General features: G+C 39.4%; 1 protein-coding gene across 3 annotated transcripts in view; it reads right to left on the bottom strand.

Annotated features, from left to right (window-relative positions):
* The window catches only part of LOC124114973 (mucin-2-like), a 114,796-nt gene that overhangs the window by 8,658 nt on the left and 86,843 nt on the right, over positions 1 to 19,295 (bottom strand). The window contains exons 19-21 of one of the 3 annotated variants that reach the window (XM_048389166.1): positions 18,726 to 18,857; positions 17,320 to 17,451; positions 13,980 to 16,366 (exon numbers count right to left, since the gene is read on the bottom strand). In XM_048389166.1, the coding sequence (XP_048245123.1) occupies positions 14,589 to 16,366; positions 17,320 to 17,451; positions 18,726 to 18,857 (2,042 nt within the window). In that variant the 3' untranslated portion in view covers positions 13,980 to 14,588. Of the gene's footprint in view, positions 1 to 13,979; positions 16,367 to 17,319; positions 17,452 to 18,725; positions 18,858 to 19,295 lie in introns of those variants that run through there. The other 2 variants (XM_048389168.1, XM_048389167.1) reach the window with 2 other exon arrangements.

Raw genomic sequence — 19,295 nt, 5'->3', positions numbered from 1 at the left:
AGATTATATCAATTGCCATTCAACATTTTCATATTAGTTTGAAAAGTGGTGACACATACAAATGCATAATACGGTTGGTTCTCCTCCTTAATAACGCAGGTAACCTCGATGTTAGCCATGTGAATCACATCCTGGTATTCGGCTGTTCCCTGAAAGAAAATTAAAAGGTATGTGGTAATAATTACAACAGGAAATGACATTCTTTATCAATAGGAGAGTGTCGTTTTTGAATTGTGCTAATGCCTATCTAACCCTTATGCATATCAGGTTAATATGAGCTTAATGACATATATTTTCCAAAGTTAGCAAGTGACGTATTTGCAGATATAGGTGCGACACTTCTTTCTTTGCTTTTTGAAACGCCGGTATGTATCACGGACGGTTGTTTCCTTGAAGATTAAATATTCTTGTGCTAATAAACAAGACAGAAATAAACATGGTTAAGATTGTAAAACATTTTTTGTTTTATTTTGTTTGTTGTTTTACGCCGGACTCAATATTTCAGCCATATTTCAGTGTTTTTTAAACATTCTCGTCTGGACAAGACAATCCAATGAAAGACATTAAGAACATCGAGATACGCAATTGCTTTGTTTGTTTGCTTGTTGCTCAACGCCCCACCCAGCATTATTCCAGATATATGACGGCGGTTTGTAAATATTTCTAAGATAAAAGTGAAAAATGATTTTATCAATTTGAAAATGAAATATGCAAATGATATTTTGACAATTGAATACACACCCCACCCTATAGATAATGTAAAAATACATTTTGACTTCGTTAAATGTCAAGATTGATTATTGCATCGATAAAAGTCTCACAAACAGTTCTGGGTTAGTTTCTTGTATTTTCTACACCCGTACATGCCCTTTTGCTAATATGCGTAAACGATCTCTGTAAAAATTGATATCATGAATATTTACCATACTACATACGTTCTCATCTAATCTACATTATAACAACTCTTGCAACAAATACTGAGTTATGACAGCATTATTACCTCCAGCTCCAACACTGTATCTCTGACGATGATTGGGTTCCCCTTCTCATCCTGTCTAGATACATATACGGGGGTTGTTTTCTTCACTGACGTGCTGGTCTCCAACTGAAGAGTGACGGAGTCATTGTGTGTCCTTACACGCACTGTGAACTCCCTGGGGAGAGTACAGTCTCTCAACCCTGGATTTGGCTTTAGAATGTCAACGATAGCTCCTATACCTAGAAGGAAGAACGATATATGTCAGATATTTCATTCCAAATGAAGGTTGTATTCTCAAATATAATTCTTCACAGATAATTCCAGCTTGGTAAGTGGTCTAATGAAGTATGTGGTATAAGAGCACTTTGGAAAAAAAAAAAAATGCTATCACAACAATGCAACCACTGAAGTGTTAAATACTATCAATAATAATCCAAAATTAACGCAGTAACATAAACATATTCATGTATACCATTTCAAAAGTTATATTTAATGCATGTTACCTGTCATCTTCCAAGCTAAAACAACAAGTTAATTAAGTTTATCCGCTAAGTAAAAGATATAATACGAGGATAAATTCATTTATTAGCGGCATGAAATATTGATGGGCCCTAAGAGTTACCTCCCTTTGGTAACATTGACTATATTTACAGATTCAAGTCGCGTTTTGTCTCTTCTTGCCGATGTTGTCAGAACGCTATGTGCAGTTAAATGTAACCAACGGCTCGCCAATCAACAGTATGCCACGAGGCAAGAAGCTACAGAAAAGAAAGGCGAAGGAAGACGAGATGAGACAGAGGGGACAGACAACGCAACACGGATGACGGATGACGCAGAACACTGACGGGACAGGGACCACAGGTGGCTACAAGAGATTGAAAATGGCAGCTGACAAGACCAAAAAGGAGCCAAAATCAGGTGAGGCGGTTTCTGTTTCCACCTTTCCATCAATCATCTTAAACCATGAAAAGGGTGGTCAGTCGAGTGGCCTAACTAGTTCAGAAATTGCTGAAGATATGAACCATACCTCCATTATTTGGTGTGTTGAAGACAAGATTAGCGACCCATTGCCACAATCACTGAAAGAAAAAATCTGGAGTGATCATTATTATTCTGAAGACAACCCAATCAGGATTTGTTGAATCACAGCATATCAACAGTGTCTTGATATTCTATGTCTAGCCATCAAACTCTTGGCGGCCATCTTGGAATTTTGGGCCACCAGGGGGATCTGGTGACGGAATTTCTTATCTCAAAGTGTTAACTATACTTCAGTGAGTTAGTGTGCCAAGTTATATGCATATAAGTCCTAGCACACTGTTTTAGAGATAAACGATTTAACAGTGTAAACACACATTTAGGAAACTTGGCGGCCATCTTGAAATTGGCGGCCATCTTGAATTTTTGCAGATTTGTCAATTGTCGAAAACGTTCAGTTGTTGTGAATATCTTTTTAGAAACATAACATGGTTATTTCGCAATGCAACACATGTTTTTTTTCATCAAAGCATTGACCCTCATCTGACATATGGAAGATATATTGATAATTGGTGGCCATATTGGATTATGCAAATTAGACATATTTCCCAAACTGGGATTGCTTGGGACTTTTAGTATGTTGTTTTCGGGACCTTGTAGAAATGCATTGTGGTAAAATAAATTCTGTTGCAATTTGTTCCAAGTGAAACCTTATTTTGCCTGGACTAATATTGGGATGGTAACATTGGTTGGTTCTTTTGTTGTTTAACGCGGCACTCAGCAATATTCCAGCTGCTATATGACGGCGGTCTGTTAATAATCGAGTCTGGACCAGACAATCCAGTAATTAATATCATGAGCATCCATCCACGCAATTGGGATCGATGACATGCATCAACCAAGTCAGCGAGCCTGACCACCCGATCTCGTTAGTCTCCTCTTACGACAAACATAGTCGCCTTTTACGGCAAGCATGGGTTACTGAAGACCTATTCTATCCCGGATCTGATGGTAACAATGAATAGTAGGGGTGGTATTGAGGTTATGAAAAAATCTTCAGCCAGCATTGTCTACATGCTTCCTTATTTACATGATCGTTTCCCTAAAAAGATTCCCAGAAAAGCACCAACAGTAGATTAAGTAAATTCATACCAGGTAGGCAGGACAAAAATATGGTGGTATAGGTTGGAGATCATATGATCAACATTTTAAAATTAGACAGGCACGCGATCCCAGCAATTCATGGGCAAGAATTTATCCAGATTATTGGCTGATGTTCAAGAACAACCACTCCAAACAGAGTATGCGGACTAGATCACCCCAGTCCATCATGCAGGGCCGTCGCCCATGGCCATGTTATGATTACAACTACCGGAGCTGTAGCAGACAAAATTGCAAGTATTCCCATTCTTGTATTCAGTGTACCAAACTTTATCCCATGAAATCCTGCAGATTTCGAACAAACCAAAATAAGCCAAAGGTTTCAGCTTTCCATTGAAGGTTTCTCACCCATTAAGACTAGTGTATTGAGAATTTTGCTCGAAAGGTATCCGGATGAGGATCAGGCAGCGGCAGCAGAATTAATAGAAGGTTCTACACAGGGTTTTGTTTTGAACTATAGTGGTCCTCGTAAGGAAACAGGATCTCCTTACCTAAAATCTGCAGAAGGAAACACTTCGGTCACTCATGATAAACTTAATAAAGAAATAAAAGCAGGGAGAATGTTAGGTCCGTTCCAGTATCGAGCAATACCTTCTCATAATCTCAGGATATCACCGATAGGTATTGTACCTAAAAAGAACCAGGTCAGTTTCGAATAATACACCATTTATCCTGTCAGATAGGCTCATCAGTTAATGATCACTTTGAGGAGAAGTCAGCATGAGTAAAATATACTAGTTTTGACAGTGCAGTTGAAATAGTTCAAACTTTAGGTAAAAGCTGCCAGTTAGCAAAGTCTGACATAAAGAGCGCTTTTAGACTTTGTCCTATTAATCATTCAGACTTAGGAATAAAATTCAAGCAACAGTATTATGTGTATATGTGCCTACCCATGGGATGCAAGGTAAGTTGTGCTCTCTTTGAAAAGTTTGCATCTTTTCTTCAATGGGCTGTCCAACAATCAATTCAAGCTGGAGATGTTTAACATTACCTGGATGACTTTCTGTTTGGAGGTGAGATGAATACAAATGAATGCAGCATAGCACTAGATACTTTTATGAATCTTTGTGAAGACTTGGGGGTCCCTGTAGCACATGAAAAAACAGTACAACCTTGTACAAAGATCACCTTTTTGGGCCTAGGAATTGACTTAGAGGAGATGTTGGTCAGGATTCCTGCAGATAAAATTGCCAAGTGCCTGGATCTACTCTCGGAATTAGTGGGAAAACGCAAAGTCACTTTGAAAGGGTGCAGTCTCTCCTTGGAGCCTTAAATTTTCTATGCAGAGCTATGCCTATGGGATGTCCTTTCTTTAGAAGAATGATTGACTCCACGAAGTCTGTTCACAAACTCACATCACAGGATTCACATTACTAAGGAGATCAAATTGGATTTATCAACATGGTTCTTCTTCTTCAGAAACAACAAAGGCATATCTGTATTTCATAATAGGTTATGGATGGATAATGATCAGATTCAGTTGTACACAGATAGTGCAGGTGCAGAAGACATGGGATTTGTTATATATTTCAACGGAAGATGGGTTTCAGAAAAGTGGCCAAAGGAATGGATTGAAGCTGGTTTCCTTTCTGACATCACATTTTTAGAGTGAGTGAGTTAAAGCTTTACGTCACATCGGCAATATTTCAGCCATATCGTGACGAGAACATTTATAAGACTGACATTAAAATAAAACACCTGTCATCGACGGACAGTAGAACAACTAGCATAGCACAGTTTATAAGTAAAACTAGTTTAGAACAATTAAAAGAATAACCTAGTATTCAACAATACATAATAAAAAACGGGCTAGAGATCGTCAGCAACCAAAATCACATTTTTAGAACTATTTCCAAAAATCATTGCAGTAAACCTGTGAGGTCATCACCTCCAACACAAGAAGGTTGTTTTCAACTCTGACAATCAAGCGGTTGTGACCATTTTGAACAAATTATCTGCAAAGTCACCGCGTGTTATGGTACTTGTAAGAGCATTAGTTCTCAGCTGTTTGGAAATTAATCTTATGGTAAGAGGCAAATACATCCAAGGTAAGCTCAACACAATAGCAGACGCGTTGTCTCGATCTGAATTTCAGAGGTTTCGTCAGTTGGCACCAGGTGCGGACTCAGAGTCAACACAGATACCAACTTCAATTTGGAATCTGATACTGAAGCTGAAAGGCTACTAGACCATTCGATCGCAGAGAATACTAGGAAAGCATTTAAATCTGCAGTAAATCAATTTAAGATGTTCAGATCACAAGTAGGTCTTCCAGTCACATGGCCAGCCCCCTTACAGCATTTAGTAAGATATTTAGGTTACTTGTCACTAAAACAGGCATCGCCAGCTACAGCTGCAAAACATTTGTCAGGATTGGGCAGACAACATAAATTACTTGGCTTTCCTGACCCAACTGATGAAAAAGAGAAAATGAGAAAAATGCTGAAAGGTATGAGGAACATGTCTTCCATGGATGATAGCAGGGCCCCAATTACCCTTTGTTTGCTTGAGAAACTTACACTGCAAACACGAAAACGTCGTTTTTTCTCGTATATGGTCATTAGACGGAAAAACGACGTTATTTGGTGGCTTTCAAACCATTGTTTTTCCGTCCAAATAACGTCGTTATTTGACATCGGAATTTACTGGGAGAGAACAATATGATCAAGCTCCTCCCTTTCTTGATTGGCATTGTCAATCAAGCACCAGCGTCTACCGGTATTCCTACTTCTCAGATTTCATTGGTCATTTCTCGCGTGTTATATTACAGGCCCGAGTTTGACGCTGTACTCGAAGCGCTTAGAGGAAGTACTGAAATCAATCGTTCTACGCATGCGGATTGCTTAATGCCTTGTCCAAATTTTCCGTTCTGTGCATGCGCGATTTCGCGTATTGTTTCCACTATATGTCACCACTATTTGACAGTGATTCATAAACACAGTCTCGTGATGAGTTCGGAATCGTACAATGTCGCTTTAATTATTGGCACGTACTTGATCGGCGCGTATTTCCCAATAACAAATACAATGATAACGGTAATAATTTGAGTAAAAATAATTAGGAAAGCGCGAGGCTCAGGAACGAAAGTTATATAATCGTCAAATACGCAAAAGAATATCAACCGGCTTTTAAAACTTATTTTTGTAGAAGGTGATATTGGTGTTTATTGCCAGATAGTATATGCATATACATTTTCCCGATATTGATTATTTTAATGTTTATTAATAGTTTTAAGGTTTGTCTGCCTATTTGACGGGATTCCACTTTCTCATTTGTACATGACACTTAAACAGTGTTCTGTAACTGTAAACAGATTAGTTTCAAATTCCAAACCGGTGATATCTATTCAGACTAATGCTTAGTCTCTAAAACTGTATAGTTTTGAAAGAAACAAGTAACTCCACTTAAATTGAAGAGGAGCCCCAGTTATATCGGAGATTCCGAGATGAACCTACTCTATGGATATCTAAGCTGCCACCCAAACCGACCCAAACGGGACCGAATAGCTTATTGTATGCTATATAGTCACATGGAAGTGCACTAGAATTATACATTGTATTCCGGACGATTGAGTTCTTTCATCTACTTTTAAAAGTTGCTTATACACTAATCTGGACGTACTACTCATTGTTCTATTTATGTAATCCTATTTTATATATTTTTATATTAGATATACATTAACGCATGTTACCATTCTAAAGTCATACTCTCATATAACCTTATATTGTTCATAGTATCAAAGTTTATTCAACAACATCAAGAACAGCAATTTAAACTACCGAAACACCCAAACACAAGGCTGTTATCAAGCGCTGGTGCAGACGTGATGCATCGTAAAAAAACTGTATCGTGATGTCGTCAGAAATACAATTTCTTGCAACATTTATACTACGAGATAGTAAGCCTAACGCTTACTCACCGGCGGAACGTAGACAATATCGCTAATATAGATATCACGTATTTGAATGTTAATACTAAAGACAACACTCATTATTTTTGCAGTGACGATGTAACACTTATACACGTTTATTGGTGACTTTCATAAGTTTTGCTATTAATTTTAATAACTTTGTTTTCACATATACAAGTAGCAATACCCGACTCGCCTGTCATACATACTTATGGGGCAGTTTTCAATCTTGTATTGACTTACTCTGGTGTTCCTGAGGGGAGGCTATTGGCTTGGGCGTTATACCCCGTTTTTCTGGTAATCCTATTATTACTTCAATATTATCTAATGACACCCTGTTTTCTGGATCACGGCTCCGTGACTATCCAAAACAATTAAGATGAACATTCAGATCAAGTACATGAATGAGTTTGTTTTGACGCCACAATCAATCAAAGACCAATGCTGTGCGGTTTGATTACACACTTCTACCAAGGCAACATCGTGGATCTTTTTCTACCCAGTATATCCCACCTCGTATATCTGTAGTGCATGTGTCACCCAGTACTAGTTCCCACCTCGTATATCTGTAGTGCATGTGTCACCCAGTACTTGTTCCCACCTCCTATATCTGTAGTACATGTGTCACCCAGTACTAGCTCCCACCTCGTTTATCTGTAGTACATGTGTCATCCAGTACTAGTTCCCACCTCGTATATCTGTAGTAAATGTGTCACCCAGTACTAGTTCCAAAAACGTATATCTGTAGTGCATATGTCACCCAGTACTAGTTCCCACCTCGTATATCTGTAGTGCATGTGTCACCCAGTACTAGTTCCCACCTCGTATATCTGTAGTACATGTGTCACCCAGTACCAGTTCCCACCTCGTATATCTGTAGTGCATTTGTCACCCAGTACTTGTTCATACCTTGTATATCTATAGTGCATGTGTCACCCAGTACTAGTTTCCACCTCGTATATCTGTAGTAGATGTGTCACCCAGTACTAGTTCCCACCTCGTATATCTGTAGTGCATGTGTCACCCAGTTCTTGTTCCCACCTCGTATATCTGTAGTACATGTGTTATTCAGTTCCATTTCCCTCAGAAATAGGCATAGATGGATATAGTGCATGTTTGCTATTGGAGATAGTTTAAGAGTTTGATTGGTCGCTTCTGTACTGTTCGCTTGTAGTTTGTTGATTAGCTTGGATCTCACTGGTGACTTCTTTCATTAAAACGATTATGTTTTTCAATGTTCACTTAGGTTTGAAACACTACAGGTGTAACATTCATGAAGAAACTTGAAGTATCTGTTGAGCTTTGTACTGAATTGCACGTGCATCAGTTCACGTCTGTGTCTAAAGTGTAAGCAGTAACAGTATAACAATAACATTACAGTACTAATATTTTCAGAAAACATCGAAAAATAATCTTGCCTTAAAAAAGCAAAAGATCGTGAGGCTTTTATGTCTCGTATATGTCACGTACAAAAGATCTCGTGGTTGATTCTCCAGTTCATCACTAGACCGATCTGAACAGCAAGTTTCGTCTAGAAATATTCAACGGTTTTGGAGTTCTACTCCGGAAACGAATATTAATCTCATTTTCTAAGTCCAACTTATCGTCATGAAAACATTAAAAAAATTAAACTCCAAAATCATCAAAAGGCACCAGTTCATCACTAGACTGATCTGTATAGCAAGTTTCATCAAGAAACATTCAACGGGTTTGGAGTTCTACTCCGGAAACGGAAAACGGACGGCAGACGGACGGACGGACGGACGGACGGACATACGGGCCGGCGGGCATGGTGATTTCTTTATCCCTCATTTTTCAAAACGGGGGTGGGGGGAAGGGGTGGGGGTGCTTATACTTCAAACTGAGGGCCATACTCGAATGACAGCTTGCTATCAAGTGATACAGTCCCCTCAGCAGTTATGTTCACCTGCAATTGTTCGGTGTAGTTTGTATTTCGTCTCCCACTGTGCACTTCGCTTCAGTCGCTTCATTTATCAACCATAGTTAAAGAGTCACGTTTTATTTGTTACAGATTTCTATTGCATGCGGGTTAGTCATTTATGACCGTCTCATATATTTCTCTTAACAATACACTGTAATACAACTACATGTACGTCTCGTGATACCTAAATGAGATAAATTAAACTACAGTAAACTACGTTTATAACGAGCACTCTCATAACAAACTGACTGATATAACGAACTTGTTGTTTAGTCCTGGCTGTTGTATATATTCTGCATATACGTTTATAACGAACTACGGTTATTACGAACTAAAATTAGTGGTCCTTTTGATTTTGTTATAACCGCCGGGCTTGCAGGTTAGAGCGCCTTGAGTAACCTATTATTGGATCGTGTGGTTAAATGATCACAGTCATGCCTGACTGGTTTGTCTAACCCATAATCGATTATTTACAGACAACAATCACATTACTATGTTAAACCAACACATCATTATTTGTACTTGTAGACACCCTACCACTCGGTGTTAAGGGGATAAAACGTAGACTGGTCGCCTCGAAGTCAGTATACAGTGGCTGAGTGGGATATCCATGTTAAACTGCGGTATCTCGGTAGGCCAGCACTGTGAAACTGGTCTAAGTCGGGACTAGTACAAACACTCACACCCATACGCGAGCATGGACGTCGCTTTACACTACTAGGTGTAATAATCGTGAACACAACGTTAAACCAGTGTGAGTCGACTGAAAGCCAACATAACTGACAATGAGAGATTGTATGAACGACACGTGGGGTGTGTATTGAAACCGTGACAAACCAAATGAGGTGAGGTGAGGTGAAATGGGGTTTAACGTCGCGTCCAAGATTATTGCACTTATATAGCGACGTGCATGTACGTGTGTGTGTTTGTGTGGCTGCTTGTACCAGTCCGGACTGATGCCGATTTATAGTGCTCACTGAGATGCCATGCCGCAGTTTAACACGAATACCCAACTCAGACACAGTATTCTGACTCCAAGCCGACCTGTCAGACACGGTAACAACAAGTACCATATTTTAACGTGTTTTGGTATGACGGGGCCGGGGATCGAACCCCGTACATTCCACTCTCCGGGCGGACGCTCTGCCACTAGACAGACAGGCAGGCAGAAACATACACACATCTCCCTCCCAACTTCGCTCATCCATGACTCTATGCAGCAATATTCAAATATAGGGAAGAAATGAATTTATTACGGATGTCCCCAGGTATCATGTTGCTGCCAAACCTAGAAACATAATCGGGGCGAACTTGAAGTCGAACCCACATTCAAGTTGTGGCGCCTTAGACGACAGGGCCACCCGTGCGACCCCAATGAAAAGGGTATTCGTGGTGATGGACCTCTGTGTCAAAACCACAAGCATTGCGAAGACGGTAATAAAAGGATCGAGCCACTCCATCATGTCCTTAACCTTAAACTGTGGACTGGTTGAGTGAGATAAAATTAAGTGGCTTCTCTACACTGGTACAGCCTCACCTCATAAACGTAGAAAATCCAATCACTGATAAATCTTCACAATCATTACTCAATCCTCAATACTGTTCTTTTTGTTTATGTATGAGACAAGTATATCAAAATTATTTGGTGAATCACGGACTTGAGCTACTTGCAAAGATTTTATGCACGCTTCTTTAGATTGAAACTGTTGTTGACTCTCAATGCAATTTCTCAGTAGGGTGGAATTGAGCTCTGAAACTCATTGATCAGGGAACCATAAAAACAGTCTTCGTATGTCACAGCTGTAGAGGACTGACAAACGTGACCAACCCTTTTATAGCTTTTAAAAAAAAGAATTTGTTGATTCCTTTCATAAATATAATTTATTGTACAAACACTTTATATGTGTCTCTGTTCATGTTTTTGATCTGTTCGTAGGAAAGTCCTTTCATTGTAAAACCCTTTCAGTCCGTAGATAGTAATACTTTGTCGACGAATGCGTCAAACAATTTTGAATAATTCTTCAGTCCAACCAAAGTTGTGTTCCTTACTGAAAGGTTTGTCAAATAACTAATTCGCACCTTAATTTAGTTTGGTGTAGGTTCATTTACTATTTTGACGTCAGCTTCAGCCCATTGTCGGACTTTCGTGTAGTGTGAGATTGTAATTATACACCAACCCAGATAAATAAAGTGACAAAACCTTTTCCATATCCAATAGAAATCGCTATCTATCGATTGTACAATTCCGACTATATCATGAGTATGTGTTTATGAATCACTATCAAATAGTAATGATAACAAGCGTTCGCGAAAAGGTGAGCGTATCCTGTCCCACCGGTGGCACACGTCACAAACACAGCAAAGGCAAGTCAATTGTTCACCTGGCCCGTGAAGATCCGGGGCCGATTAGGTCTTCAGCAACACATGCTTGCCGTAAAAGGCGACTATGCTTGTCGTAAGAGGCGACTAACGGGATCGGGTGGTCAGGCTCGCTGACTTGGTTGATGCATGTCATCGATCCCAATTGCGTGGATCGATGCTCATGATATTAATCACTGGATTGTCTGGTCCAGACTCGATTATTAACAGACCGCCGTCATAGCTGGAATATTGCTGAGTGTGGCGTTAAACAACAAACCAACCAACAACCAATTGTTCACCTGAAAAAACATGGGAACATATGGTACAAGTTATAGGAAATTGCATCTGGCATCATTTTTGCCACTGATACGTCAAATTTGGAAATGTCCTCCAAATATCTACCATAAAACCTTTTGAAAGCTTTACTGAGGCCTTGAATGTTGTAACCTTGATCATACCACTTCTGAGCAAGAGTCGTATGACACTCTTTGAAATCTTGTTAGAAAGAGCATGCTCGATTGTATCTAAAAAGTTGCGAAATGTAAACACCAAAGGCTGGACCTGCTTGAATATTGTTCGACATGAAGGGAAAATTGATTATTGGAAAGTTGAAGTCAACCCTCTTGTCATACAGTCTTGTGGAGAGTGTTTTGTCACTCTGAATCTTTATGCATAGATCTAACTATGAAACAGATGAGGCGGTCTCACTGGTCTCCTTTATGTCTAGTTCAGGTGGGTAAATCAGTGGAAGGGAATGGGCTATTTGATGGTTATTGAATGATATCAGATCATCTAAATATCAGAAGATTAAGTTAAACTTCTTTGCCAAATAACAGAAATTCCGATTCATATGCATAAAGAAACAGATACGCAAGAAGGGGAGCACAATTGGCGCCTATGAGGAATGCCTACTTCTTGCCTAAATGTCTTACCCTCCAATGTTACGCAGATGTTATCAATGAGGGAGTCAAGCATTTCACATATTGTTTTCTCAGTAAACTTCAGATGGCATTTGCTTTCATTTTTTCAGACATTGTCCTGAACGTCTGAGTATAGATACGCAACTGTATCTGTGTTCACCACGTTTGGAACAAAAGGCCCATGGATCAAGGAATGAAGGTATTCCTTAAGTTTGTCATGTGGGATAGTGGTGTACAAAGTTGAAAAATCAAATGTTGTGACAGAATGGAACTTGGTTCGACACCAATGTACTTATGTGTGTTCTTATGTGTTAAATACCTAGTCATGAGTGATCTTAATGGGCGAAATACCCTTTCCGCACATTAGGCTTTAAAGTAACTATCAGTTTTATACCTTGTTTACCTACCTTCTTTGAAAACACAAGCAAAGTCCATACCTTTGTCTACACGGGAGATAAGTTTCAATCCTTCTACCACCATCTCGGGTTTTCTGTTCTTAAGGGGGGCACGGCTGGCTCAGTCGTCTAAGGCGCCGCGATTGTGCAGAGTTGTGTCCCTTTGGCACGACAGAAACCTATGATCGTGGGTTCGAATCCCGTTTCGCCCCAATTATGTTTCTAGGTTTGTCAGCAATATACCCGTGCTCATAGGTTTCACCGAAGTGGTAAACGTCTTAGACTTGCGTCACTTTGGGCTTTCCTCCCACATTAAGCTGACACGCCGTGATATAGCCTGAATACTGTTAAAAGCGACGTCAATGCCAAGTCACTCACTCATTTTGTTCTTATGTGGCTTGACTCACAAAAATCGCAATAAAATGTCTATGTCGCTATGAAGAAATAATGCACACCATGAATAACGCACACTGGAATGGTGACTGACGTCAGCAAGGTCCATGTCCAACATTTCATCTCGCTCATTGACTCGTACACGTGGTCTGGGAAACCTATTCTTCACCTGCTTGTTCAATGAATTTGCATACTTGTCTTCCAGAAACTCCTTTACTTTCTTCAGACTGATATATTTCTGAAATTTTATGCTCTATTATAGGCGCGACTTTTTTAGGATCAAAGTATATTTCTTCCTGGATTTTTTGGGGAAGCTAGACATGACTGTAAATGATAAAGAAGAACATAGTACTACGTTAAATATATATTAAACTGTGAAATTGGTACACTGTACGTGATTAATAAAATCCAGTTTGTAAGTACATTACGTTTTCTTTCCACTGTACAGCCATGAGGTTTTCTATTCCTTCAGTCAACCAGTTTGTGTACTGTATTAAACCGTTGGCACCGCCCCCTACGCCCTGTCTGTACAAGATGAATGTGCAGATGTATAGTTTGCATAAATTGTCTAGTCTTTGCTTTTTGCTTTTTAATTAGCAGCTCCAACTGGAACTCATCGCCCAACAACGCAACATGGTTCTGAATGTGAACCTTCTCAGGTCAGAATATCTATAGTTCGCATGATTCGCATGTCATGAGGTCTAACAGGTACTAAGCTTCTGATGCTTGTTGTAAGAGGCGACTAACGGGTTCGGGTGGTCAGGCTCGGTTGATGCATGTAATCGTATCCCAATTGCGTGGATCGATGCTCATGAGGTCAATCACTGGATTATCTGGTTCAGACTCGATTATTTACAGACCGTCGTCATATAGCAGGGATATTGCTGAGTGCGGCGTTAAACAACCAACCAAATAAGTTTCTGATCAAAAGAAACAGTGCTAACATTTCCTTTGAAATTTATTTTGTCGTTCTCTCATAAGTCAAAATCATGGCCCCTTTGGGTGAATTAACAAAATGCAATCAAACATATATGGAGTCATTACTGTCAAGAAAAAGCAGATGCCACAAACAATCACTAAGCAGGAAACCAGAAATCAGTACAAACAGAGCTAAATTGTGAAATCAGTAGCCACACTAAATCAAAGAAAAATCAATACATTATATTGAAACGCACAGTTTTAGGATCGCTATCAAACATGGCAATACAATGGGTCAAATGAGGGGCAGCAGTAGGGCTTGTAATTAATGTTCAAACATTCACGAATGTTCAGAATAATGTCTTTCAAACATGACTAACTTCTTGAATCATATCAATATTGGATGGTGGAGATTCTGTGATTACAGAACATGTTGTTTTGAAGTAAATGAGACAGACCTCATGTCGAAAAAGGCCTCAACTCACACTCTTGTGTATCTTATATATGGAACCGCAATCCTCCTTGAAACTGTCCCACGTCTCGAAGGATCAAGCATGTTATGTTTGCAAACAGGGATGGTAACCCTTAATTCCATTCACTTGCTGCCGCCGACATTTTACTGGTGCTTCAATCATTTACTGCCACTGAAAATCACTGCAAGTAAACCTGCGACGATCTCTGCTGCAACATACCAGAGTGTTGGAACTGATATGACTGTAGCTGTGCTGGACATTATTTCTGTACTGGTAGCTTGTTTTGATGGAGGTGAAGAATTTTGTGTTGTGCGGGCTGTTGTAGGAATTGTTGATGTAGTTGTTGGTGTAGTTGTTGTTGCAGTTGTGGTAGTTATTGGTGTAATTGTGGTAATTATTGGTGTAGTAGTGGTAGTTGGTAAAGTGGTAGTTGTTGGTGCAGTTGTAGTAGATGTTAGTGTAGTTATGGTAGTTGTTGGTACAGTAGTAGTTGTTACAGTTGTTGGTGTAGCTGTGGCAGTCGTTGTAGTAGTTGTTGGTGCCATTGTGGTAGTTGTTGGTGTAGTTGTGGTAGATGTTAGTGTAGTAGTGGTAGTTATTGTAATTGTGGTAGTTGGTAAAGTGGTAGTTATTTGTTCAGTTGTGGTAGATGTTAGTGTAGTTGTGGTGGTTGTTGGTACAGTTGTAGTTGTTGTAGTTGTTGATGGCGCAGCTGTTGGTGCAGTTGGTGTAGTTGTTGGTGCAGTTGTGGTAGATGTTAGTGTAGTAGTGGTAGTTGGTGTACTAGTGGTAGTTGGTAAAGTGGTAGTTGCTGGTGCAGTTGTGGTAGATGTTAGTGTAGTTATGGTAGTTGTTGGTACAGTAGTAGTTGTTACAGTTGTTGGTGTAGCTGTGGCAGTCGTTGTAGTAGCTGTTGGTGCAGTTGGTGTAGTTGTTGGTGTAGTTGTGGTAGATGTTAGTGTAGTAGTGGTAGTTGGTGTACTAGTGGTAGTTGGTAAAGTGGTAGTTGCTGGTGCAGTTGTGGTAGATGTTAGTGTAGTTATGGTAGTTGTTGGTACAGTAGTAGTTGTTACAGTTGTTGGTGTAGCTGTGGCAGTCGTTGTAGTAGTTGTTGGTGTAGTTGTGGTAGATGTTAGTGTAGGAGTGGTAGTTGGTGTAATTGTGGTAGTTGGTAAAGTGGTAGTTATTTGTTCAGTTGTGGTAGATGTTAGTGTAGTTGTGGTGGTTGTTGGTACAGTTGTAGTTGTTGTAGTTGTTGATGGCGCAGCTGTTGGTGCAGTTGGTGTAGTTGTTGGTGCAGTTGTGGTAGATGTTAGTGTAGTAGTGGTAGTTGGTGTACTAGTGGTAGTTGGTAAAGTGGTAGTTGCTGGTGCAGTTGTGGTAGATGTTAGTGTAGTTATGGTAGTTGTTGGTACAGTAGTAGTTGTTACAGTTGTTGGTGTAGCTGTGGCAGTCGTTGTAGTAGCTGTTGGTGCAGTTGGTGTAGTTGTTGGTGTAGTTGTGGTAGATGTTAGTGTAGTAGTGGTAGTTGGTGTAATTGTGGTAGTTGGTAAAGTGGTAGTTATTTGTTCAGTTGTGGTAGATGTTAGTGTAGTTGTGGTGGTTGTTGGTACAGTTGTAGTTGTTGTAGTTGTTGATGGCGCAGCTGTTGGTGCAGTTGGTGTAGTTGTTGGTGCAGTTGTGGTAGATGTTAGTGTAGTAGTGGTAGTTGGTGTAATTGTGGTAGTTGGTAAAGTGGTAGTTATTGGTGCAGTTGTGGTAGATGTTAATGTAGTTGTGGTGGTTGTTGGTACAGTTGTAGTTGTTGTAGTTGTGGAAGATTGTGACGTAAAATTGCGACAAGTGTCACAACACCTCCCAATGTAGTCGGGACCGGAAGTGATACAGTTGCTAAAGGCACATGGGCCAGTCAACGTGTTGTCGCCATAGGGACAGTCTGCAACATAATCAAGCAGTATTTAAACGTTCAAATATTTGCTAATTGCTATATTGATGACAATAGTGTCGAGCATGTTCGTCTTTCAGTTATCATAACCATCGTGTTACCTTTCACTAGACCATGGTCCATGTGGAAGTAAATCCCAAGGTAATGCAGATGGAACATGTTTAACCCTTTGGTGAATCCGATGATCAATGGCAGCACATGGTGGTAAGAGGCATAGATTCCATTCGCGGATAGATTCACAGTAAATTTATGCAACTCCGCATAACTATTCTTTTCAACTATAAGACATATTTCATCATTTAGACCAGTTATCACGCGTAATGTCATAACATAAATTATAGATACCAGACACTGCGATGACGGACGACTATGCGCTGCAGACAACAATTATGGAGCTTTGGAATCAATTACAAAAGAGGAATTGACAGGTTTAAGAGTCAAAACAAAAGGTGTTAGGACATGCTATACAGTCTAATAAATTGCAATATTGACACTCGTTTTTCAGGAGACAAGGAAAACCATGCACTTATCTCTCTTTCTATCTTACTCTTATCATCAAATATTCTACATTATGTGAACTGTGAACAAAATAAAACTGTTAATAGATATGTTGTAATATTGTGACTGATTACACGTGTCCTTTCTGAATAGTTCCTAATATAAGTAGACATGATTTAAGTTTCCTGTAGAGGACACATAGAGGAGAGGCAAATATAGAGTAGTGTCAAAATGCTAACTTATGATAATACTGACAATGGCCAACAGTGTGCAGAAATATCTACCATTTATGTTTCTACGAAGCAGTTATTAGTATATATATTACTTCTAACTAATGAGCCATAATGCTCCGTAGGTTACCCATGGCTCCTCAATTCTTTCAAACATTAGATCATAATCCAAAACCCAAACCAGACCTCATCAAAACCCCTAGTGTCTGTACTTACCACCTCCTGACGAGTAGGCTGAGCAAGTCTCACAACAGCCATAGGCATTGTTTTCAATGTAACAAAGACGTTTCCGTTCCTGAGTAATAACAGTGTCACAGTCAGAGTAACGATCCCCATATGTGCAATTGGCTGGAAAACATACAATTCAATAATATGAATATTGACGAAATACACACTTTGTGTTAAAGGCATGAAACTTTGCATGTCAAACTGTTAATAAACCAGTTGTAATATTGTGATTGATAATATCTGATCCATTCTGAATAGTTCATAAGATTAGCAGAATTGTGTTAGGATTCATGTTAATATTGAAATGGTTAGAATTGTGTTATTACACCTGCCATTAACACAATAGATATGTTGTGATATTGTAACTGATTACACGTGGTCCTTTCTGAATAGTTCCTAATATAAGTAGACATGATTTAAGTTTCCTGTAGAGGACACATAGAGGAGAGGAAAATATAGAGTAGTGTCAAAATGCTAACTTAGGATAATACTGACAATGGTCAACAGTGTGCAGAAATATCTACCATTTATGTTTCTACGAAGCAGTTATGAGTAGATATATTACTATGAACTAATGAGCCATAATGCTCTGTAGGTTACCCATAACTTCCTCAATTCTTTCAAACATTAGATCATAATACAACTTCAAACATGAATACACAAAAACAATGATTAAACGTTTCTACCCACAGGTGACTACTGGGCGCGAAAGGCAACATCTATGTGAGGTGAGGTGAGGTGAAATGGGGTTTAACGTCGCGTCCAAGATTATTGCACTTATATAGCGACGTGCATTCACGTGTGTGTGTGGCCGCTTGTACTATTTCGGACTGACGCCGATTTATAGGGCTAGAACACTGAGATACCATGCTGCAGTTTAACACGAATATCCCACGCAGACACAGTATACTGACTCCGAGCCGACCAGTCCTTGTTTTAGCCCCTTAATGCCGAGCGCCAGGCAGGGTAACAACAAGTACCTTCTTTTAACGTCTTTTTGGTATGATGCGGCCGGGGATCGAACCCCGGACCTTCCGTTCTTCGGGCGGACGCTCTACCACTAGACCACAGAGTCGGTCTGCAACACCTATGTGAAACACCCTCGCGACTATGATATATATACCCGTCAATAACCTAAATGTTGCAGATTAGAAGTTGAGCAAATCCCTTAATTTCGATGATCAGGAGTATGTTATGTATAAAGCCAATATATACTTGGTGCTCAAATAAAAAAAACTTACGTCCTGTCCAATAACTTTTAATAATGATAACTGCAGAAACTCGAAAATGAGATTCAGACTTATAAAAGCCTTATAAACTACAACTTGAATGATTGACTAAATCATCCAAAACCCAAACCAGACCTCACCAAAACCCCTAGTGTCTGTACTTACCACCTCCTGATGAGTAGGCTGAGCAAGTCTCACAACAGCCATAGGCATTGTTTTCAATGTAACAAAGACGTTTCTCTTCCTGAGTAATAACAGTGTCACAGTCAGAGAAACGATCACCATATGTGCAATTTGCTGGAAAACATACAATACAATAATATGAATATTGACGAAATACACACTTTGAGTTAAAGGCATGAAGCTTTGCATGTCAAACTGTTAATAAATCAGTTGTAATATTGTGATTGATAATATCTGATCTATTCTGAATAGTTCATAAGATAAGAAGAATTGTGTTACGATTCATGTTAATATTGACAATGGTTAGCATTGTGTAATTACACCTGCCATTAACACAATTTTTGTATATCGAAAATAACAGCTTGTACACCAATAATATGAATAATATATTACTGCTTTAATAATTAGAGAAGTAGATGGTACATATTGATACGCTGGATTGATACATTGGATTGATATACTAGACTGATACATTGGAGTGAGTGATTATGGTTTTACGCCGCTTTTAGCAATATTCCAGCAATATCACGGTAGGGGACACCAGAAATGGGC

Source organism: Haliotis rufescens, unplaced genomic scaffold, assembly GCF_023055435.1.
Source record: "Haliotis rufescens isolate VD_foot unplaced genomic scaffold, xgHalRufe1.0.p SCAF_8, whole genome shotgun sequence".
Taxonomy (NCBI): domain Eukaryota; kingdom Metazoa; phylum Mollusca; class Gastropoda; order Lepetellida; family Haliotidae; genus Haliotis; species Haliotis rufescens.
This window is presented reverse-complemented; position numbering and strand designations above follow the sequence as displayed.